The 24,169-nt window shown below is 40.7% G+C and overlaps 1 protein-coding gene across 2 annotated transcripts; it reads left to right on the top strand.

The window, feature by feature from the left end:
• Positions 1–1,376: 1,376 nt before the first annotated feature.
• Positions 1,377–23,215, top strand: col6a2 (collagen, type VI, alpha 2). Of its 2 annotated transcripts, none has more exons than XM_072659853.1 (28): positions 1,377–1,572; positions 6,802–6,881; positions 9,624–10,231; positions 10,434–10,454; positions 10,787–10,852; positions 10,944–10,997; positions 11,296–11,340; positions 11,446–11,472; positions 11,587–11,613; positions 11,706–11,750; positions 11,834–11,887; positions 11,970–12,032; positions 12,582–12,644; positions 12,733–12,786; positions 12,875–12,910; positions 13,011–13,073; positions 13,231–13,293; positions 13,401–13,463; positions 13,629–13,691; positions 14,227–14,277; positions 14,376–14,474; positions 14,597–14,659; positions 16,185–16,220; positions 16,352–16,397; positions 16,498–16,650; positions 17,098–17,553; positions 17,680–17,718; positions 18,360–20,875. In XM_072659853.1, exons 2-28 carry the CDS (start codon positions 6,815–6,817, stop codon positions 18,653–18,655), a joined length of 2,721 nt encoding a protein of 906 aa, XP_072515954.1. In that variant the 5' UTR covers positions 1,377–1,572; positions 6,802–6,814; the 3' UTR covers positions 18,656–20,875. The 2 variants fall into 2 exon arrangements, with proteins under 2 accessions (XP_072515954.1, XP_072515953.1); XM_072659852.1 differs by lacking the exon at positions 18,360–20,875 and adding an exon at positions 21,505–23,215 and having other exon boundaries at positions 1,383–1,572.
• Positions 23,216–24,169: the final 954 nt, after the last annotated feature.

Below are 24,169 nucleotides of genomic sequence, written 5' to 3'. Positions count from 1 at the left end.
AACACACTTCAAGCTCCCCTCAAAAGGTGCAAGTTGAAGGTTTTCCATGGCCCTCACAGTCCCCAACATAAATGTCAGCAAAATTTTGTGGATAGACCTCAAAAGAGCAGTGCAGCATGACGGCCCAAGGCTCTCACAATACTAGAAGCCTTTTGCAAGAAAGAAAGGGTGGAAATCCCCAAACAAGAAATGAAAGATACAAAAGATACAAGCTGTGATATTTGCCAAAGGTGTTTTTTACTGTACTGTAAAATATGGAATTAAGTGATCTGGCTTAAAACATTAAAGAAAAGTGTATCTTCTTGCATGTCAATGTCACCTTACAAACTTTGAGGAATTCTGGTGAGGTTTTCAGTCTTTTTTGTAGCTGTTTTTGGTCTTTTCTCATATTTTTATTGAATGCAGTATTATGTGAGTGTTGTTTTCAGTAAATGGTAACAGAGGTGTAATATAAAATCTATAATGAGAGCAAGACACAGCGTCCTACCGCCAGGGGGGCTGTATTATGGGGGGTTTGAGTTAGGACGGTTTTATAGGCCTGTGACTGTCAGGGCCTTCAAAATGTATTAATTGAGTATTTTCACAGAATTATGAGAGGAATGGGACCCAGTGTAATATCCTTTCATGGAGCCCAGAATCCCTGGCAGCACCCCTGCCTACCACTGATGTTTCTGCCACTAGGGTAACAGCCAAGTAAACAGGCAAGGAATCGGCCCTGGCAGCCTATCACCTGACGAACCACGCCTTCATCTACCGGTGGCCTTCAGAGAGGGCAGAGGAGCCCTGATACACTGTCCATCTCTTTAGACAGCGGTGATTCTGTGAGATGACTGTAAGGGGAGAAGGTCTCCATTAAGGAGTGGTGCTCCTCACTCTCCAGTACTGCTCTATTTATGGGGTTTACTGTAGAGAAAGCTTTAGTTGATCTAAAGGTGTCAGCAGAACCTTCTGTTTCAGAATAAAAGCTTCTTGCACACACATTTCTTTCTGAAACTAAAAATAGTCTGGTCGGTCAGGCTGTGCCTGGTAAACCACCCACCCTGCCCCTGAAAATAAACAAACTATCAAGAATTAGCTTGATTTACTTTACTATTTGCTTTCTCTGCGTCCCAGAAATGTCCAGGCGAACAGAGGAGCTTAAGCTGTTGGTTTCTGCAGATTTCAGCTGTCTGGATCAAAACACTGGAAACAAACTGCAACAAAGTGTCTGCGCTGGTCTTTAAGCGCACATGTGGGTCTCTGTTAGATGAGCGCGCAACGGCGCAGCTGATCGCGACGCACAGGACGGACTGTGTGGATGCACAGCGCCGCCGCGTGGACAGAGGCAGGACTGTCCGGCGCTCCTGAGGCGCAGCCTGGCTGAGTGAGGGAGGGAAGAGTGGAGAGGAGGCGCAGAGAGGACTGCTGCAGCGGGTCCACTCCTCACCCACTCCTTTACTCCTCAACTTATTCTGCTCTTTTTCATCTTGAGCGCTTAGGAACATTAAAAAACCCCGAGACCAGCAAGAAGTCCTGAAGAAGAAGAAGAAGAAGAAGAAGAAGAAGAAGAAGCCGTGCCTGGGCGTGGGTGAGGTGAGTGTGAACTTTGGGAAACTTGGATCTGCTGGGCTTTTGGTTTTCTGAGGAATGCAGGAGCTCGGCAGGCGCTGCTTTGCTGGTTGTGATTGTCATGCTACAGATAGCTGAGCCTGTCTGAGCCCTGCTCTGCTCTCCTTTAGCTAGTTGAGGTGAGGAACTGTGGAGATACTGTGAACTCTGGTGCACTAAGCTTGCAAAACTACGGTGAAAGGGCTTGGTGAGGTCGTAAATGATCCTGCTCGTGAATGATCCTGCACAGTAAACCACAGAGAACTAGCTAACTAGCTAAATAAAAAAATATGCGTTATTTGCATGCTGTCCGCTTTTAGCCCTGCTGACCTACAGCAGCTCTTGGTGCGCTCCTGGTCTCACGGAGGGTTCAGTCGTTCAGAGTCAGGTGTGATCAAGCAGAGCAGTAATGTGTGTAGTGCAGGGCTCCACGACTGAGAAACACTGGCCTGCAGATTAGATATAACTTTCCTGCTTAGAGAGGGGTTTAGACTTGTGCTTTGCCTACATTGAATATAGCTAAGCCTAATATTTCACCTCCTCATGAAGATACAGTAGCGTAACCTAGCGGACCCCCAGCCCAATAACCACGGCCATGTGACTTTCAAAGATTCATCAAAGTGCGCTGTTAGGCCCAACAAATAAACTGTAGCTAGCATTATATGGTCAATAATTACAAAAAAAAATGTAATTATGTCATTTTATATTTGCTGTAGCTAATTATCTTAAACTAGTGTGTGTGTGTGTGTAGCTCTGTGAATTGCACTCGTTTGAAATAGCTAGGATTAGGAAGGTTTTCCTCCCATCTACTTTCAGATGAAAAAGGGTCTTCTACAACAGTTCAATTACAGCATGTCCTCCAGTGAGTGTGAATCATAAATGAGCATTTTAATTGAGCGTTTACTGACACTTTTATCACATTTCTAATATTCTGACTGTATCAGCAGGGGTCGCACTGATCCCTCCCCCTGAGCGCTCAGTGACGGGGATGACGCTAGAAACGCATCACTACCCGCAGAATCTAAACGAGCACCGAGCAATAAAATAGTCCCGGGCAGGTATTAAAACTACTGTAATCAGATGGAAATAATCACGTTATGTCTGGAGAATGTTATGTTGAACACTTGTGCACTTGTTTACATGTGCACTGAAGTGTTTACAGCCTTAGCAGACTAGTTCAAACTGACTGTGAGCACCAGGCCCGGTTAGGATCGTTTCCGCTAATCATGCTGGGAAGTTAAACTTCAGTGGCCGAGCTTCCAGAGCCTAGGCCTCCTGAGTAAACTGGCCAGTTTCACACTGTTGGACATCACAAGTCAGTACAACAGGGGGAAATGCAACAAGTGCATCATCTGGACATGCAAAGAAAATATGAATAGATAGATCCATGATTCTGTTCTGATTCAGATTTGGAAGACCTGTACACAAACTCAATCATGCAATTATCTAAATAACCAAATGTATGGCAGCAGTGCAGTGCATAAAATCAGCAGCGTCAGGTAATGTTCACACCAACCATTAGAATAAGAGAAAAAAGTCATCTCCGTGATTTTGAGTGTGGCATTATTGCTGGTGCCAGATTTGCTGATTTCAGGATTTTTCTGGGTTTATTTAGAATGGTATATTAAAGAAAAACCATCCTTTCTGTACATCTGTGTTGGGCAGAGAAGCATATCAGAACGCACAGCATGGATCCAGTTTTGTCAGCCAAGAACAGAAAGCTGAGGCTGCAGCCAGGCCAGGCTCACCAAATCTGGACAGTTAAAGCCAACTGTAAATGTAGCCTGTCTGATGAATCTTGAACTATGCTGAGGCACACAGATGGTGGGGTCAGAATTTGGTTCCAACAGCATGAATCTGTAGGATGTGCCTTGTGTAAACAGTCCAAGCTGCTGGAGGTGATGTAATGGTGTGGGGGTTTCTTAGCGTACTTTGGGCCTGTTGATACCAAACAAGTATCGCTTGACCATGAAGCACCAGTCTATTTGAGTATTGTTGATGACCACGTGCATCCCTTAGTGCCAATTTATCTATCTACTAACATCTACTTTTAGCATGATGATGCAAAATGTCACAAAGCAAAGATGTCTCCAGCTGGTTTCCCGAACACCAGATAGTGCTGAGTTTAGTCAGTGGGCTTCACAGTCACTTGATCTGAATCTAATAGAACAACTTTTGGGATGTGGCTGAAGTACAGGGGTATTTGTATGGTTCCCAGTAATTAGCTTGGTGATGGTACCCTTATATTATTTAAAGTAAAGCTCAATAACTTAATAGATCTGTGTGAATACTACTTTAGACAGCAGGCTGTAATTGCCGCTGGCAAGGCTAATGGCCCACATGCACTGTACAGGTCATGCTGTAATGCTTGCTTCTGTGTCCGCGTGGGTTTCCTCCAGGTATTCTGGGTTCCTCCCACCTCCCAAAAATCCACATGGAAGGTGAATTGGCCATGCTAAATTGCTTCTAGGTGCGAGTTTGTTGCTATCGTATACCAGGTAGTTGCTATGCTATGGTGTTGCTAGGCAGCTGCTATGGTGTTGATAGATGATTGCTATGCATTTGCTATGGTATCCCAGGTGGTTGTTATGTAGTCACTAGGTGGTGGCTGTGGTGTTGCTAGGTGTTCCAATGTGGTTTCTAAGTTGTTGCTAGGTATCCTAGGAGGTTGCAGTGGTGTTGCTCAGTGGTTGTTCTGGTGTTGCTAGATGGCTACAAGGTGGTTGCTATGGTGTTGTTAAGCGGTTGCTGTGCAGTTGCAATGGTATCCCAGGTGGTTGCTAGATGGTTGCTGTGGTGTTTCTGGGTGGGTGATATTATGTTGCTAGGTGGTTGCTTTGGTATACCTAGCTGGGTGCTTTAAGTGGGCTAGGTTGTTGGGAGCTGGCTACTATGAAGTTGCATATTGTTTGCTAGGGGGTTGCTATGGTCTTGCTAATGGTTGCTATGGTGTTGCTCGGGGGTTGCTAAGGGGTTGTTATTATCAAATGTCAATTAAAATAAAATCTTTATTCATATGTATGCCTCTTTCTGCTGCAGATATTCTGGCATGTCTGTTCCAACCATCATTAGCTAATCCTATCCTATCACACATCAACAGCTCAGATAAATAATGATCATATTGTTCTTATTTTAAATAAAACAAACTATTGATTAGTTTCACTTAACACTAGTAAAACACACCGATTCCTGCCAGTCGTGACTGTTCTAATCAGCTTGATCAGATGCTGTTGACCATTCTGTTAGAAATGCTGATAATTAACTCTCAAAAACTGCCCAGCACTCTGGAAATAACCCAGCCAAATCACCCACCAGACTCAGCCCAGAATTCAAAGAGAAAAAAACAACCCAGTAGGTTTTAGGAACTTGGGATGTTCAGCATTCAGACATTTGTGGAAAATCTGAGACGCTTCTTCCGGTAGTATCGTAGACTGATAGCAGAGGCAGGCCATGTTTGGAGATGAGCCATGATGGCTCGGCTCTTTTCTAACATGAGACGACATGTTTTGTTTGTGTCCAACTCGTGTGTCACTGATTAGTTTCACAATAATTAGTGCACCCATAATTGCCTCATCACCTACTGTCTGATAGGTCTAAAAAGGTCTGATGACTCTTTTTATGCTAGTTAGTCTAGATTCTTTATTAGATATTAGACTAGATCTTAAAAAAGGCCTCTGATGGTTTCCTCAATCGCTCTCATTCAAAAAAGACTTTCTTGTTTTTTGTTTGTCTCCCAATTTGGTACTGCCAATTAACCCAGCCTTTCAAAGCTCCCTCTAGCACTAGCAATGCTCCCGACACTAGGAGGGTAAGGACTGAACACATGTCTCCTCCAATACATGCAAAGCCAGCACCACCTATTTTCTAACTACCACCAATGCAGCATTATGGGGCAGCCGGCGTGCTCGGGGGAAAGCGCCAGGTCCCCAGCTCCACCGCACCAGCTAAAATACACCTGTTCCGGCCAACATTGCTTAATTGTGATGAGGGGAGAAAGCACCATCTACTCTCCAGGAGAGAGCACAGTCAATTGTGACTCCAGCCACTGATGGCAAAATAGCATGACTCTTGTTTGAACTTGAGACCCCCTGGGCCATAGTGGCAGCGCATTACATAGTGGTAGCACTGAGCCACTTAGAGCCCCTGTGTGTTAAGACCTTTTTTGGAACCTGTTTGTGTCAATAAATCTATAGTCAGTATGATAGAACTGTACTTGGCTCCTGTAGGTTGCTTAAATGTGTAAAAAAAAAAGGTGGCATTGTGGCACTTACAGAAATACCAATACCAAAAATACCAAGAAACATCCAGCAGCTGCTGATGAAAATACTTTGGAACTAACATTTGAGATCATTTCATCAGTTCTATCTCATCTATTCCTTTCAGTACAGTTGTGCATAACATGGCATGACCTTGTTCCAGTTATGAAGTACATACACTGCACGCATGGAATACAGACTAAACTTTTCCCACTTTTCCCGGGAGCTACAGAAGACTTCTGCATATTGATAGTGGATCCCTGACACCCACAAATTATATACAGTTGGGACATTATACATAGGGCTCAGTCGCATACTTTTAAGTGGAGTTAAATGGCCTCTTTTTGTGGTAAATAGACCAACCAATTCTCTGTGGGCGGGATTTACAGACGACTCTTTCCATGCCCGTCATTTCAGTTTATAGTGTCCCTCAGGTCCATGTTCCAAGACAGAGAAACCCCAGACAGGGTGAATGGGGTGATACTAACTTCCTGAAATGGTGGCAGTACCTTCCTGAACTTAGTTTTTGCAGGCTGGGATGTCTTTCAACCTTTTTGGTTAGACTTTACGAAGATTACATACTTATAGATAGTGTATAACTGAGGCCTACAGGATTAGCAGAAGCCAGATTAGTTGAGAGAACCAACAACAGAATATCATATTGGTCAGGAGTACATCCTGACGGTTGCAGTTTATAGGATCTCTTGCTCTTGGTTAGTACAGTTCATTCTGCTGTAGGTGGCAAAACAGATGTTTGTCATTTATTGTTTTTGGTATTTTTCTCGAAGTGACTCAATCATTCTGAATGTGTCATTCTAAAACACTGCTGCATGAAATTGTAAAGAATGTGTAGCTAAAATACTGTCCAGTCACTTTAAGGATGTTTGAAGATTGAGGTTTTAAAATCCTGAAGGTTTTGCAGGGTCACTAAACCTGATTTTCTTTTTTTTCCTAAAAGGAGGAAGAGGAGGATGATGCTGTCAAAGGTCATTTTACTGTGCTTCCTGTATGGAGCAGCAGTCTATGGCCAGTGTCAAAGTGAGTGCTGTCCTTTTGATTGCTAGCTTGACTGGTTTATTAATTTCTTTAACATGGTCATTTACAGTACTCTATTTTGATTGATTCCCTTCACTTTTCTTTTCAATGCTGAAAGTAATATACAGTGTTTCTGTAACATTAGGCATAGGTGACATCTAGGGCTGCACAATATATAGTTTTAGCATTGCAATGTGTGTGTAACACTTATCGCAGGACGTGCAATGTCACGTAAGGCTAATTCAAGTAAACACATCCTGCTACAACTTGTTTAAAACAAATGGAAAAATTGCACTGTTCTGCAGATTAGATCTTCCCAACATCCTATATTTTACTCAAATATTGAAAATAGAAAGTGCATTATTATCCTGTATTCCAGTAAATTCCTATATTTTTTAATATCGCAACATATATAACAGAACAACAAAATATCCCAATGTCAGTTTTCTAATACCAGCCTATGTGTATCATAGACATCACATCACACACATATGGAATATATGGGCTCTCGCTAACTAACATCGTGCTGTTAAGTTAGCATTCATAGAGACACAAACTTAGTCTTATTAGCATCAGTGAACCATACTGCTTCCAAAATCTAGAAGACTACTGATTAAACATTTTCAAAATAAATGTTTTGTCATTGACTTTTTTTTGTGAAATGAAGTGAACAAAATCCTCTACAGAAAACTTAAATATAATGGTTAATAAATAAATATAGTGGTTAATAAGCAGAATGTATGTGCATCAAGACTTGCCTCTGAAACCGAAAATGCAGTCACTAGGAATTTTTTTGCTTGACAGTGTTGAGTTATGAATAACTTACATCACCAGATGCGTGGGTATATTATTATGCTAATGCTGGTTTTTAGCCTTCAGTAGGTAAAATATTGATGCTCATAAGGGATTAATCTGTGTTGGTCAGTCTAGATAATCAATTTTTTTAATTCTTTTGAGACATTTGGTTGGGCACAAGGAGTAAAATAGTTCATGCTGGTGAATTGAATTACATTCATGGCATTTAGCTGACGCTCTTATCCAGAGCGAGTTACAAGGTTACTCGTATTACACAGGTGGGCCAATGTAGTGTTAGGAGTCTTGCCCAAGGACTCTTATGGGTGTAGAGCAGCATAGTCACCCAGACTGGGAATCGAACCCCAGTCTCCCACATGGTGAGTATCTCACTGGCAGGTAGTGGTGTTATTCGTTGCGCCACTCCAACCATGCATGCAGTGGGCATAAACTCAATACACTCAGTAGACACAAACTCAGTCTTACAGTTCCACGGGTACCCATATGTGCCCACCATGCCATCATGTTTTACTAGTGAAGTACAGAAATGAAGTTATGCTTTGAATCTCATTTCTCTTCATGTTCATATTCTCTTATATAAATGCCATAGGCATTAATATGGTGTTAGACCCATCATTGCGGCTATACCAACTTCCACAGTTGACACTGTGCAGTCAGGGAGGTAACACACCCCTTGAATCCAGATTTGTCTATCAGACTGCCAGATAGAGAAGCATGAATCCTCACTCCTGAGAACATGTTTCCATTGCTCCAGTCCCCTGAGTCCAGTGGTGGTTTGCTTAAAGCCACTCCATCCAACACTAGCCATTGTGCTTGGTGATGTAAGGCACAGTTTTTGTGCTGATGCCAGAGGAGGTTTGGAACTCTGCAGTCCTTGAGTCAGCAGAGCATTGGCAAACTTTCATGCAATATAAAAGCAATATGAAAGCACTTGGTGAACCACTTGTTGCAACAGTTGCATCCTATTACAGTACCACACTCTAATTCAGTCACTCCTTAGAGTGACCCATTCGTTTACAAATGTTTGTAACAGCAGACTGCATGGCTAGTGCTTAATTGTATATAACTGTGGCAATGAGCCTGAATAAAGCACCTGAATTCAATCATTAAGAGGTGTGTCCCAATATTTTTGTCCTTTGCATTTTATGGTAAACTCTCTGGGTCTTTGATGAATCTGTTCCTATAGCCTGGGTAGAATCCCTGATCTGTTGAAACAGGTTATTTAGTCAGTACTGTGGCCTTCCATGGTATGCCATGTTGATGATCTCCTTACTTTTTGTTGCTTTCTTGTTTCTTACAAGGTTTTTTTTGTTTATAATGCTCATAATGGTTTGACTGTGTCATTTTTTTTTCTAATCCTTTGGTGACCAGTTGTATAATTCTGGATGTTGTATTTGCATGTGTTGCTTAGGAGCTTAAGGGGGACAGACCCAAGCAACACATGCAAATACAACATCCAGAATCAACTCTTAACCATTAGCTCTTTAGTGCACTGACATGGCAAAGAAACAGCCAAGCAGCTGACGGTCCAATTACTTGGGGTCTTCTGAAATGAGGGCAGTATGTATAAAAAGGGTTCCCTTGTGGTTGACTGAACTAAATTCTGCACTTTAACCTTATAATCAGTTTCATTGCAGATCAAGTTTTTAGGGGAATTGGTGTACCATGTGGAATATGTACTTTAGCCTGGTTAGCTCTCACTGTGAGCTATTTTGCATACTTCAAAATGGTGCTATATTACAAGCACAGTTTAGTAATCTTGAATGAACATAAAAGATCACAGATGTGAATATATATACATATTTAATAATCACTGTATTGTGTTGTACTGATTTGTTGTTGTTTTAATAGTTTTTCTATTTTATATCACGCTGCTGTGTCTTCATTCATGATTATGCAGCCCTGTGTCTCTGTGTGTGTTTTAATTTCCAGAAAAACCAGAATGTCCTATTGATCTGTACTTCCTTATTGATACATCGGAGACTATTGCTCTTCAGGAGAATCCCCCAGGCAGCTTGGTTGAAAGTATCAAAGACTTCACCGTTGCCTTTGCCGAGAAGTTGGAGGACATGGACTACAGAGGCCTGGTGGATATCAGCTGGTCTGTGGGTGGGCTCCACTTCTCCATGAGGCAGGAGTCCATCAGTTCCATAACCAACAAGAACGAATTCATCCAGAAGGTGAAGGCAATCCGCTACTTAGGCAAGGGCACCTTCATAGACTGTGCCATCACCAATATGACTAGGGAAATGCAGCGTGCACCTTCCAAGCCCAACGCTAAGCGCTTTGCAGTGGTAATCACAGACGGTCATGTGACAGGGAACCCCTGCGGTGGAGTCAAGGTGGCTGCAGAGCGGGCTCGGGATGAATTCATTAAGATATTTGTAGTAGCATCGTCCAGGAACCTAGAGGAAACAGCATTGAGAGAGATAGCTAATTCTCCAGTTGGGGTTTACCGCAGCGACTATATGGCTGTCGATCTCACAGGAGCACGGCCCGTCATTATGAAGGAAACCATTGACCGCATCTATAATGCCATGGTAAGGTATCCACTTAAATATTATAGCTTTGTAAAATATGTGCCTTTCAAACTGCAATATTGAGCATTTTTTTTATTTTTTATTATTATTTAATTTGTATTGTTGAGGTCAGCTGGCCATACACATATAATTGCTGGTTTGGCATGTTTGCATTGTGCAGTCTGTGTGACTGACCAGTTTTACCCCCTCTTTCTTTCTACAGTTGCATCTAGCTTATCAAGAGGTAAGTCCCCGCTTGACCCTCCATTCTGCTATTTACTTGTTGACATTATCTATCACTGGGGGGATTGGCACTGCCATAGCAAAAGCCTGTACCTTCAAAATGGTTTGCAACTTTGCATGAGAAGGAAATATCAATCATTTTCCACAATTCCACCCATCATGATCACACAGTGTAAGGGTTGGTTGACAAGAAAATGTAAAATATTTGAATATAATATTTGATTGGAAGATTAAAAACATTTTGTTACTGGACATAAATGATTAATCCACCTAAATTATACTTTACATTATATGTTTTTTGCTTACAATGGTCTCTTTATAATGTTCTGACAGTGCTACAGCCTGAGATGCCTGGAAACACCTGGACCTCCTGGTCCACCGGGACATAGGGGACAGAAAGTACGTCTTAACTCTATCGAATGCATATTGGCTATTGCTGCATGATTACTGTTTTTATGTTCGCTTTATTAATATGAGCTGCTGATTACAGGGTGCTAAAGGAGACAATGGTGAACCTGGTCTTAAAGGTGAAAGAGGTCGTGCTGTAAGTACAAATCAACAACTGCATTCATTAGAAAGTCTCACATACTATATATTGTACACATACTATAAATATATATAACCCTAAAACATAACTACTGCTGACCAGAAAGCAGAGATGTGTGTGTGTGTGTGTTGTATAAATACAGCATTATGTAGTTCACTAGCTTTTTATAAATAAATAAATCATGATAGTGGGGCTATACACCGGATTCTAATATACAGCCAAACTACACTTAATGCACAATATTTCATTTCCGTTCTTTCTTTCTTTCTTACGCTCTCTCTATCTTTATTTACAGGGTGACCCTGGTATTGAAGGTCCTATCGGTCATCCTGGCCCAAAGGTAAGCTTTTCATGTTAAGCAACCAGATTTTTTCCATCAAATGTCTCAGATATTAGATTTATCTGACCTTTAATTTGTCTTTTTTTTTAATTGCTGTGTTTTTAGGGAGAACCTGGTCTCAAAGGTGAAAAGGTAGGGTTCATTCTGAGTTTAACCTATAAAGATATCTACACACAAGCTTGACTTTTTAAATTGTACATTAAGCAAATGTAACATTAAATAAATGTTTTCTTTTCTTTTTCTTAGGGAGAGATTGGCACACAAGGAAGGAAGGTGAGGTCATGTGTCATTCTCCCACGTGTCACACTTTACTGCTATGGTAAATTTATGCTATATTCTAATACTTAATTTTCCGCCCTTGCTAGGGAGTGGCAGGCCTGGCAGGACGCAACGGCACAGACGGTCAGAAGGTGAATAGTAGTGACCAGTTTTTAAGATTTGGATATTAAAAAACCTTTAAATTAGTTAATTCAAATACAATTGAATATTGCAGGGAAAAATTGGCCGCATCGGCGCCCCTGGCTGCAAAGGCGATTTTGGTGACAAGGTATGTTTATAGTGCATTATATGTAAGCAGACAATTCACAGTGATGTGGCCATATGTACTGACACGTCCATTCATTTGACAGGGTCCTGATGGTTATCCTGGAGATGCAGGAGACAATGGCCTGCCAGGAGTTCCTGGAGAGAAGGTATTATATGCTAAAAAACAAACAAACAACAGAATTAGCATCATACACATCATAAGCAAACTGTTTATTTTGGAGCTAGGCTGTCAGTTCGGACCTTACATGTCAAAACTGTTAATTCTGTTCTGTTTTATCTTGTGTGTTGCTGTTTTACTGTGATTCCTTCAGTAGCTACAGCTGCTTCTTTACATTTCTAGCAACTGACTAAAACTAAAACCTGATTAGGCTACCGCTTGTATTTACATTCTGTCATTTATCTCAGTCTTCCATAGGGGGCCAGAAGGGACATTTTTCTCAAATGTGATTTGTTGATGTCACTTCCTAATCAGGGTGGTAGTTAAGATTACATGTGAGGCCTTCAGTCCAACACATTAAGTTCTAACCAATGGGAGTTAGCTTAGATATATATTTGACTTGATACAACTAACTGTACAATAAAAGTAGAACAGTATTAGAAAACAAGCAAAAAGTCTTGTCCCTAATGTACATATAGTTTAATTTGCACTTGCACTTTCACTGTGTGGTCATTTTAAACACTTCTTTATTTTTTAGGGAGATCCAGGTCGCCCCGGAAAACCAGGACCATCTGGTCCATCTGGCGACCCTGGTCCTAAGGTAGATTCAGCAAAAAAAATCCTAATAATAAATTGTTCAACCCTCTGCCTTACAAATGGTTGATTAGATATTCTAACCCTACCTGCAGGGTGAAAGAGGAAGTCCAGGAACACCTGGTCTTCCAGGGCAAAAGGGCTCTGCAGTAAGTATATATTTTTTTGTTTTCCAGTTATTTTTTCTGACTGTTTGTATTACCTTAACCGATTATCCAACTTTATTGTATTTGACAGGGCACACCAGGAGGCCCTGGGCCAAAAGGGGACCCTGTAAGTAAAAATATATTGTTAATTTGTCTGATCTGAACTACATAGTTCAAATCATCTTTCTTGTTATTGTGGTAGATCATATTTGTGCCTGTGTCTATAGGGAAGAAGAGGAGACTTTGGACCAAAGGGAAGCCAGGGACCAAATGGGCCAAAAGGAGATAAGGTACAGGCCATTGGTCATTGGCCTCTCTAGAATGGAAGGAATTCGTATGTTCAGTATAAAATCTGTATAGTATGTCATTTAGCATAAAGGAAATTTAATACTGGCTCAACAATCAGTTCTGTTGAAATAGTGAGTGAGTGATGGGTGTGTGTTTTAGGGCGAATCAGGTCCTGAAGGTTTGAGAGGGCTTGCAGGTGAAGTTGGCAACAAAGGAACCAAGGTAATTTACTCTTAACAAATATGAATAACAAATGCATATTCTTATTTAGTTACTCTGGAAGCATCCAGGCCAAATGTACCTTTCCTAATTTTTCCTATTACATGTAGGGAGATCCAGGGCTTCCAGGACCAAGAGGACCACCAGGAGCTTCCGGAGAACCTGGCAGAAATGTAAAATCACTTCACAACACCAAAATGTGCCTACCTGTACTAACACACATGATGTCAGTAATAAACATAATCTACAGACTCGCAGTTAGGTTGGGATTTGTATTAGAGAAGCTGGGCCTAATCAATCTTTCATTAATCTTTATTAAACTTTCTTTGTGGTAACAGGGTACTCGTGGTGATGCCGGTGATGCAGGCCCCAGAGGCGATCCAGGACCCCCAGGACCAATCGTATGTCCACCTGTGTCCAACCTCATTTCAATCTCAAATGAATCATGGGTTAGAGCCACCCAGATAAAAAAAAAATTATATATTATTCTAGGAATGACTCAAAATTAAAGATTTAAATAAGAAAACCATCATATAAAGGAAAGATAATGCAGAACATCACAGCTTCCACTTGTTTAGCTAACTGAACAGCTTGCTTAGCTAAGTTATTTTGCAGACCATCAAACATTTCTGTCTCTCTGAAACATTAAATGACCATTTTATTAAATACTATGAACACAATCTTACTAAAGATGTACTTCTATATCTCATTTATTGTCACTGTTTGGCCTTACGTTAGCTTTCAGAAAATTAGCTTTTATGAAAGTTGTAGGTCTTGTGCCTTTCTGCAAGAAAGACAGAACTTGGGTCATGGGTCAGTTCTTTTTCAAGGCTCTATAGAAGTGTGAAAATTGAACATTTTCTGGCACATTGTCTAGACGTGGCAGGATTATTTGTATGATGTCATTATTTCAAGTTACCATGTCTCACACAACAGGGTGACTTTGGCAGACCAGGATTCAGCTACCCAGGACCAAGAGGACCAACGGTACAGTGGCTGATTTTTGGGTTAATGTGCAATTTTTACTTAAAAAAATATATATATATTCCACAGCCCATCTAATAATCTCCTGATATCTTCCACAGGGTGACAGAGGGGAAAAGGGTAGACCTGGAGCCAGAGGGAGCAGAGGAGACTGTGGACAGAAGGGAGAGCCAGGCCTGAAAGGACCATCAGGAGAGCCTGTGAGTGAATCTACAACTGCTGTACTTCCTTCCAGTTTTTAAATGAACCGATCGCTAGAAGATGTGGAAGTGTACAATAAAATTAGAGGGATTAATAATATTTTGGATTTTCTTCATATCAGGGAGAGTCTGGACCTCAGGGTGAGCTTGGACCAAGGGGGCCCAAAGGTGACCCAGGAAGAGATGTGAGTATTTGTTGATTTTTAGCATTCATTCTTGAAATGAGTCATAAAATTCCAGGTTAACAAGCCAACACTTCCTTCATTTCTTAATCTTGTACAAAAATACACTCCTGAACATTTTTCTGCTTGTCTCTCAAACTGTATTTAATAGAGAGAAGAAACACCAATAAGAAGAGTGTTACAATAACCAAGGCATGTGGAAATCAATGCATGCATAATAAGGCTCTAGCCATATGCAAAAGACTGATGTCTGTCAATATGGTCTTTAAATGAAAGAACGTAGATTGCTATTTTTTTTAACACACAGGTCAATAGTGTTCCAAAATAATATCCATGATAACACTAACATTATTGATTGACAAGGTTACATGGTGAGCACATCTAACAGTAGGCCAATTAGAATGACTAAGGTTGATGTAATGTCAGGCTTTGTGCTGATGCAGATTTGAGTATTGTCAGTATAAATACATAAAGTAACCAAGCGAATATAATAATACTATATATACTATATATATACAAATATACTATACATATATAATACTAGAATATAAATACTAAAGGCGATTGGTCTGAGTACCAAACTCTGCAGAACACCATAGGTAACACTGGTGTGAGATAACTGCATCCTATCGACACTGACAAACTGCCATCATTTAGTCAAATAGGAGTGGAACCAAGACAGTGAGATACTGTGACAGGCCGAATCAGTAAGCCCTGCATGTTCTGGACAGTGTATGAAATTTGTCTACCATATTTTCGTCTCGCACACCCATCCAGCAACAACTTTGCAGGTGTCAGTAAACTACTTTTAATGGTGTTCAGACTTCACCAGTGTATAAGATAATCCTTTATTAGTCCCGCAGTGGGGAAATTCTCAATAGAGTGGACTGCATACTGAACACACATTTTTTTGTGCCATAGTTTTATACTTCATTGTCTTGGGAAACAAAATGTCAAACCTTTAGTCTCCTGCCAAATCATCACATGCTGATGACACGGTCCGAACTAGCAAAGTGGCTATTTATTTTAAAAAGACATTTTCAAGGCAGTAATTTTCTTCAGTGGCGGCTAGATGATTATCATTTGAACTTTAAGTTTGAAAAATAAACAAGATAACTCCAGATTGCTTGCACTTCCCTTAGTGCAGAGGCTTAAGGCTTTCTTTACACATCATTTAATGTTGTGAAAAAAAATGTCTTTTCTTGGATTATAAAGTAACCTAAACAAAATTATTACTGTTTATCAGTGGTTACATGGTTAATGTGTCCAAATGTATTTGGACACTTGTAAATCTTATACTTGTAAATCTGTGTTATTTACATACCTAGCAATCATTTCTAGCTACCCTGTTGTAGTTTACCGTGGAAGGTCAGTAATCATTAGGTTAGCCTACCTTTATTAGTGTTCCTGCCCAAATAGAGACCCCTCCTCCTAAAGCCCTCCTCTCTTGTGTTTGGGGAGGTATGTTGTCATGTTGTCACATTTTGAGTTTCTGCTTGAGCTCATGTATTTAACCTCTTTTCCTCAGGGTGATTCTGGTCCAGAGGGAGATGCAGGCCTCACAGTAAGTTAACCTAACCCCTAAAACCCCTGTATATGAGCCTACACCTCATTTGCTCACACTCAGCATAATTTACACAAATTACATCTACATCTATGGATTACTGATTAATAACTTGCCTTATGTTTCTTCAGGAATGTGATGTCATGAACTACATCAGGGAGACCTGTGGGTGTTGTGGTAGGTGACCACACTGCTAGTTCGCCAGAAATGAACTCTTCAGTTATACACCTTGTATTATCTAACTGACTTTTGCAATCTCCACACTTGTGTGTTTCAGATTGTGAGAAGAGATGCGGAGCACTGGACATTGTATTTGTGATTGACAGCTCAGAGAGTGTGGGGCTAACCAACTTTACCCTGGAGAAGAATTTTGTCATCAACACCATCAACAGAATGGGCTCAATAGCTAAGGACCCCAACTCAGAGACAGGTAAGTAAAATGTACTACTGCACCTTATTTAATCCAACATAATTTATTGAAGTCAATCTAAAATAAAATTGTACCTTTTTATCTTGTTCTGGGCGATTATTGCGTGAGGTGTTGTACCATATCTCTGAAAGGTGTAGTGACTTTTACCCACCTCTAAAAGGCATTTTATGTTTAATTACAGTAGCATGCAAGTACTTCACCACTATTGACTGTAGATTAGCCCCCATACGTCTGTCTCCAAGCCTGCTGTTTCACTTGGAAATTTTCATATTTCGAATTAGCATGCAAAAAGAATACGAATGATCGATTTCACTATAATTCGAGAATTGCTGGGTTCAAATCCTGGGTCTTGCTGCTTGCCATCAGCAGCTGACTTCAGATGACACATGAAGTAACCAAACCTAAATGGCCTTGGTGTTTCTTGAGTTGTGGTGTCTTGCCTTGCAGGAACACGTGTTGGTGTGGTCCAGTACAGTCACAGTGGCACTTTCCAGGCCATCCGTCTTAACGACTCCAAGATCGATTCCCTGTCAGCTTTCAAAGATGCTGTGAAGAAGCTGGAGTGGATCGCCGGTGGCACATGGACTCCTTCTGCTCTGAAATTTGCTTATGACAACCTGATTCGCGACAGTCGACGCAGCAAGGCTAAAGTAACCGTGGTGGTCATTACGGATGGTCGCTTCGACCCTCGGGATGATGACTCCCTGCTGAGCTACCTCTGCACTGACAGCAACATTGATGTGAATGCCATCGGTATTGGAGACATGTTTGAACAGCAGGAGGAGAACGAGAGTCTGAAGTCCATCGCCTGTCAGAAGGAAGGAAGGGTGCTGGGCATGAGACGCTTCGCTGACCTGGTGGCAGAGGAATTCATTGACCGGATTGAGACTGTGCTTTGCCCAGGTGAGTTGTTTCTGTATGTAAATCAGTCCTTTTTGCTTTTCGCAGGATTTATGCTTTATATTTGTGCTCTTCTGCTATTTGTGCCCCATTGCATACATTCAATTCTGGCCTTTTGTATTGTTTTAGACCCTGTGATTATCTGCCCTGACCTTCCATGCAAATCTGGTAAGATTTAAGTTACTAATGAATGGCTTTTTAAAACAAAAACAAAAAAAAAAACATGCTGCTTTAAAAAAAGTCTAAAATCCATCCTGGATGGATTTATATCAAAGGAGGTTCAAGTCTTTTATGTGCTCCGCTGGAATAAACAAATTATTTTTATGCTCACTGCTCCCAAAGGGTAGATTATTATCGTCCATTATCAACCCTTACATCAAATGAATAATATTCCTTTTCATCTGATTTAAAGCAATTATGCTCTTATCCTAATCTCCCCTTACTTGACTTGAAATAACTGAAATCTCCTTCTATGGTCAGAAATGTGCGCTAGGCTATGATGTGCTGTTAATCACAGCTTGCAAGCTACCATTAAAGTACCAAATGAGAACATGCTGCAAGAAGCTTTACATCTTGCCCTGTCTACAGAGCGGCTGTTTTTCTGTCACCAGCATAAAAATTACAATATTTGTGAACATCAAGAATATATTTTAAAAAATAGCTGAGCTAAGTAAAGCATACACCAAAAAATCAAGTGAATGGCTCCAAAATAGACATCGTTCTTCCAAGCATAATTTTGCACTGTGCTCAGTAGGCGGGGCCAGTTGCTTGGAGACCCCTAAAACTATTGTTTCACCGCTCACTTGCAGATGTGGCGTCCCAGTGGAATGGGTTCCCCTTACACGGACCCCTTGCAGAGGAAGGGAAGGACAGCCCTGTCCCAAGCACTGTACCGAGCGTCTCAAACTTACTCAGCTTTCTACAGGAGGCCAAGCACCCCGATAGCTACGGCAAGGCTGTAGCCACAATGGCCTACACAGCCCAGAGAGCCAAGTTTGCCATCGGACCAGAGAGACAGCAGTGGGCTAATCTGTTCATTGACTCTTTCAGAGTTGTCTATGGCGACATCATGGGCGATCCTAACAAAATTTTGAAGTTGTGCTAGGGAACTCTGGCTCCTGATTTGGCCAAACTGGGCAATTAATGGCTATGGCTTTATAATTTTTCAATGTTGACAACTGATTGCTCTTGGCCTCGCTGTAGGATTATGAAAAACAAATCCCAATAACCACTAAAAAATCTTAAAGCTAGCTGGTCTAAGCATGATTGTAACAGTATGAGTTTGATTCTAGTTAAAACCTTTATATGGTAGCTAACATTGTTAGGGAAATGTTCAGTTCCAAAAGCTGATGTGATGACTAACATGTAACGTCAGTTGAACAACCACAACTAAGCATGGCAATTTGCTAACCTTTTTTGCTTTTTTTGTTTTTTTTCGTCTTGGAGGAGACCATAAGTGAGATGGAAACCTCTTCCTTGTGACCTCAGTTCCTGCTGCTTTTTTGAAACACAGTTGAAAAACATTGTTTTCTCTTATGTACTTGAAAAGATGATGAGGTGAAATGAAGGCGCCCTGAGACACTTTGCTTGCACAATACAGTCTTTTTAACCAGTGCTATGATGCTCGAACCCTCAGTATATAGAATCATGATCATTTAGGTTCTGACCTTGCAGGAACCTTGATACAGAGGGAGGTATATCATTTCTATGAATAATCAGCTGTGAAAGACAGTGATCACACAAATGCAAACTCTTTACACATAATCCATCTATGGTGAACTATACTGTTTTTATGTAATCATGTAATACGGTTTTGCACTTTGCACATTACAGCTAAGTCTCAATGCTACGGCTAGGCTTTACGGCCTACAGCTTTTGATAGAATAGCAAATTATTTATTTCGCTTTCATAAATCACAGTGGTTCAGTTCCCACATCTTTAGCTCCCTCGTCACATAGAGTGTTGAGCAAAACGCCCTGATGTGCTGCAAAGATCATGCCGTTTGCTTAATACTTGCATATGTCATTTATATGACATCAGTATCTAATTAATCACTATGACAATTTTAAAAATATTACATCATAGCTCAAATTACAGGTAGCTAAATATGTAATACATAGCTTCTGCTAAACAGAACTTTAAAGCTGATTCTCTGAAGTACTGCCTGAGTTAAGAGTAGTGTCTTTCCATTTGAGAATTAATATACCTTGCAATAAACAAATATGTCCCAATCCCAATATTTAATCCAAATGATGCTACATACATGCTACTCCTTTGGATTTTAATTATGTTTTTTTTTTTAAACCTAATTGAAGCTCTTGCCTATTAAAACGATGTACGTTTTGTGGTTCGTGTATTTCCACCCATACATGTAGACATCACTATAGAAAGATTGATATCATAAGGATATTCTATGGTCTTGAAATAGTCTAAAAATGAATATTGCTAATAGCAAGCTAATACTGCTGACCTGACTGAGGTCACATCAAAAGACTGGCAAGCTCTTCCCAGTGTGATAGATAAGAAGCTAGGAGGGTACAGTTTAGGGGTGGGCAATACATGATATTTATCATGATACACATGATCACAGACAAAATATTCTTAAAATACTACTGTGCAAATACTCTCACATAATTAGTACAGTGATTTCTATTCCAAATGAGCTGCACCTACACTGTTTGTAATGAAACGTGAGGTTGACCAGTGTTCTATCCTCGAAATGCTTTAAAAAGTATATTGTGTATCACAATAACAAAATTCATCACAATTTGATAAAATATCATCATGTTGCCCACCTTTAGTTTGACTAGCTGATTTTGTGAAGTCATAGTGTTGAACAGTAGATGTATTTTCCAATGACATTATCGCAGGGGTGTTAGTATGTATGTAGCATCATTTGTTTGCATTTTGTGTTTCTCATAATTTAAAGGATCCGGGGGGACAAAAGCGCAATAGGACAAAAATAGGACAAACACCCGTTTCCAAATTTCACTTGAATGTTCTTTATGTAGACTTCAGTTAGGAACCTTAGATATTAAGGTAGGCAAACCAACTGTGAATTCACTTTATATAACCAGCACTATTTATTCATGAATGAAAAGATCGAGAACTTTGAAAAAACAATGGGTATCTGATTACTGTGTGTAAACAGCGTTTAAGAGAGAATGTAGAAAATGCAGATTGATGCTGATATTATTTTATGTATTAGTGCTGTATATTAGGAATGTAACATTTAAAGAATAAAGTGCTCTAAGACTGCAATAGATGTACTCAAGCTAGAGGCGTTACTGCAATTTTGTATCAAATAAACATGTCTAGCAATCAAGTGCTTATTCAGTAAAGTTTTTTTTTATTGTCTGTTTTGAATCACTTCTCTGACCTGATTGTTCTAATTTAGTCAGCCTGCAGAAACACTGTCTTGATAACGGATGTATTATAATAATAATGTAGTAAAAAATGATATTTCTCAGGATCATTATTTCTCCATAATTCTTAAGATATTTATTGGATATATATTGGATATCAGCATTGGCCCATAATTCCCATATCGGTTCATCCCTAAAAATTTCATTTTAATATGATAACAAGGTGTTTAAAGGTTCAGTTGGCTACTTAGGGGTTGATAAAGTGAAGTGCCTTCCATGGGGTAGACTTCCTTACCCTGTCAAGCAGATCCTAATGCTACATTTTCTTTCCTCTATAACAGGAATATTCCTCAATAAAAGCTACTGACAACTGCTGGAACTGTAATTTTCTATAGTCTGATTTAGCACTTCAATTGTTACAGCACCTATAACTTTATTACTGTTGCTGATTTGGACATTACATACAATGCTAAATCTTGTGACCACAGGGCGATCCTCCACTCACAGCAGGTTATTATTACACTGGATGATTTAAAGGTGGTATTTGAGAACAGTCCTGAATGATAAGCTGTGTTTTTCTCTCCCACAGAACCCGCAGTGGCCAGTTGTGTCCAGCGGCCGGTTGAGGTTGTGTTCCTGCTGGACGGATCGGAGCGCATGGGCGGGGAGAACTTCCGCCGTGCCCGTGAGTTTGTGGAACAGGTGGCTTACCGCCTGACCTTGGCTCGGGGAGATAGTGACGAACGAAACACCCGCGTGGCTTTGCTGCAGTATGGCGAAGAGGGTGCTCAGGAATTGGCTTTCAAACTCTCCCACAATTTGACCGTCATCTCCGACGGCCTGGCAAGCATGGCGTATCTGGATTCCGCCTCCAATGTGGGCACTGCCATCATGTACGCCGTCAACAACATCCTGATGAGCGGAACCAGCCGCCTGGCCCGCCGCAATGCTGAAATCTCCTTCGTCTTTATCACCGATGGCGTCACCAGCAACAAGAATCTGGAGGAGGGCCTCAGCGCCATGCGCAGAGCTGAGGGGATTCCCACGGTGATCGCCATGGGTAGCGATGTCGACCAAGAAGTGCTGACGAAGCTCGCTCTGGGAGACCAATCAGCCATTTTCAGGGGACAGGATTTCACCCAACTCTCCAAACCCAGCTTCTTTGAGCGTTTCATCAGGTGGATCTGCTGAAAGCGGGAAGGGATCTTAAGCTCACACTAGTGGAGGGGTAGATTTGGTGTGTTATTGGAGTCAGCTTGGTCATTAGGGTCATTAGCAGATTTTCAATCATGTGTTGGATTCAATCATGTGTAGTGGATTCTTGGATTTAAATTTTGTGAGAAAGAATGATCTGTGAGTTGCGTCCTCATAAGCAAGCTCACTCCATAACGCACCAATGGACTTTGGCTAAAGGGGGCAGGATGCACAGAACAAATAAATAAAAGATAAACACTCCAAAGATAATTTACTGAATGTTTAACTTTTTGAAAAAGTTGCCATTGTAGGGTTTTTTATTTCTATATGTTTTGTTGAAGAAGGCTCTACCTGAATTGTTTTGTATTCACACCAAGGTGCTAAACCAGAGCAAGACTGGAGTTTTTCCTGAATATCTTTGAAAGAAGTTTTCATGACTTGTCGCTTATCAGCTGAAATCATTTTCTAATTCAGGGTTATATGAAACAAACCATTTAGACAAAAGCACATATTACATATCTCAGAGTCAGACATAGTTGCCTCAGTATATTGCACTAGACCAGGGGGGCTCAGTTTCAGTTTTGACGATTGCCATCCTCAAAAACTCCTGATGATTTGACTCATCACTTAAATATCAGGTTCAGAAGGTGTGCTGGAGCGGTGAAAAACCAGTACACTGTACTATGGAACTGAGAGCCCCTGCTTTAGACTTAATGATACAGATCAACTGTAGCACAGATGAAGTCCAGGCTATATTCCCATCATTTACTTACGATCTAACACAAGGACCCAGTCAGACCACAGCTTTTTTTCCAGTCACAGGGATAAACCAAAAATAGTCACTCACTCTTGCTTTGATACATGCTTATGGCAGGGTAATCAAATGTTCATATTAAAGGAAGTACTCCAGGTATGTTCACATACTTAGCTATGAAGAGCAAAATGACCACAGTGGATCATTGTTTTTGTGTCTTTTAAGAGCACTGTAATCAGATGTAGTCAGTAAATTTTAAGACGCCGTGATGAGGGTCTGAAGGATGAACCTCATTCATTTTTTTGTCAACTTCAGTGTAAGTACAATAAAACAGGCTGTGGTTAACTACAAATGTGCGTTGCTGTCATTTATGTAAAAATGCATTTTCCATATACAGCAAATGGAGTAAATAGCATAACTGATCAAACCTATTAATGCATAGTTATTGTAAGTCTTTCATAACCTTAACAAAATCCTTGTTGTTAAGTTTTGGACGCCTTAAAAAGCTGGTACTTAGAAAGCCCTTTTGGAAAAAATCACAGCTTGCAAATGCTTCATGTAGCAGCTTCTGGCTCTTTAAGTTGGAATTTTTCCCACTGCAGAAAGTCTCTAATTCAAAGATATTCCTGAGTCCTCTTACACAAATGCACACATTTTCTTTGATGTTTAGGTCAGGGGACTGAGTGTCTGTTCAGGTAGTCTGTGGTAAATTTAGAGGTCTGTTTCAGCAATGGTTTGATATTTGCATCCATGATTTGCTGGTATTTTGTGGGATCTATAGCTGTGTTCCTAAGCCTAGATAGAGCGGGTCCTCGGATCGAACGGTCCAACCAGGCTGCATGGTGACGCCACCAGAAAGGTCCCGTCTCCTGTCATTGCCGCACAAAACACAGAAATTAATTCTAATTATAAAAACTAACATTTTTAAACCAATTCTGCTTAGGAGGCTTCGCTTTTCTGCCATTTTCGTGATGCTGTTTTTTTTCCTTTTTCGTTGTATACGTGCAGAAAACTGTGGGTAACTGGGGGCTGGGAAGGATACATCAGTCCTAGAAATTGCTCAGAACAGGGCTGCATTTCTAGGCTATATAAAGAGTTTTTCACTGTGGAACAGCCTTCTGTGACGCAGCGGCCTAGAAATGCAGCCAACTGGCTTACAGCCTAGGCTGATAGATCCACCCCCATGTTTCACAGTCGGCAAAGTATTTTTTTCATGACATGCAGCTCATCTTTTTTCTCCAAATATACTTTGTGGCCAAAGAGTTTTATTTGGACTTCATGGCATTTGTTTCCAGTAAACAGAAAC

This window comes from Salminus brasiliensis, chromosome 17, assembly GCF_030463535.1.
Source record: "Salminus brasiliensis chromosome 17, fSalBra1.hap2, whole genome shotgun sequence".
NCBI lineage: Eukaryota > Metazoa > Chordata > Actinopteri > Characiformes > Bryconidae > Salminus > Salminus brasiliensis.
Note: the sequence above shows the minus strand (reverse complement) of the source record. Positions and strands in the feature narration are given on the sequence as shown.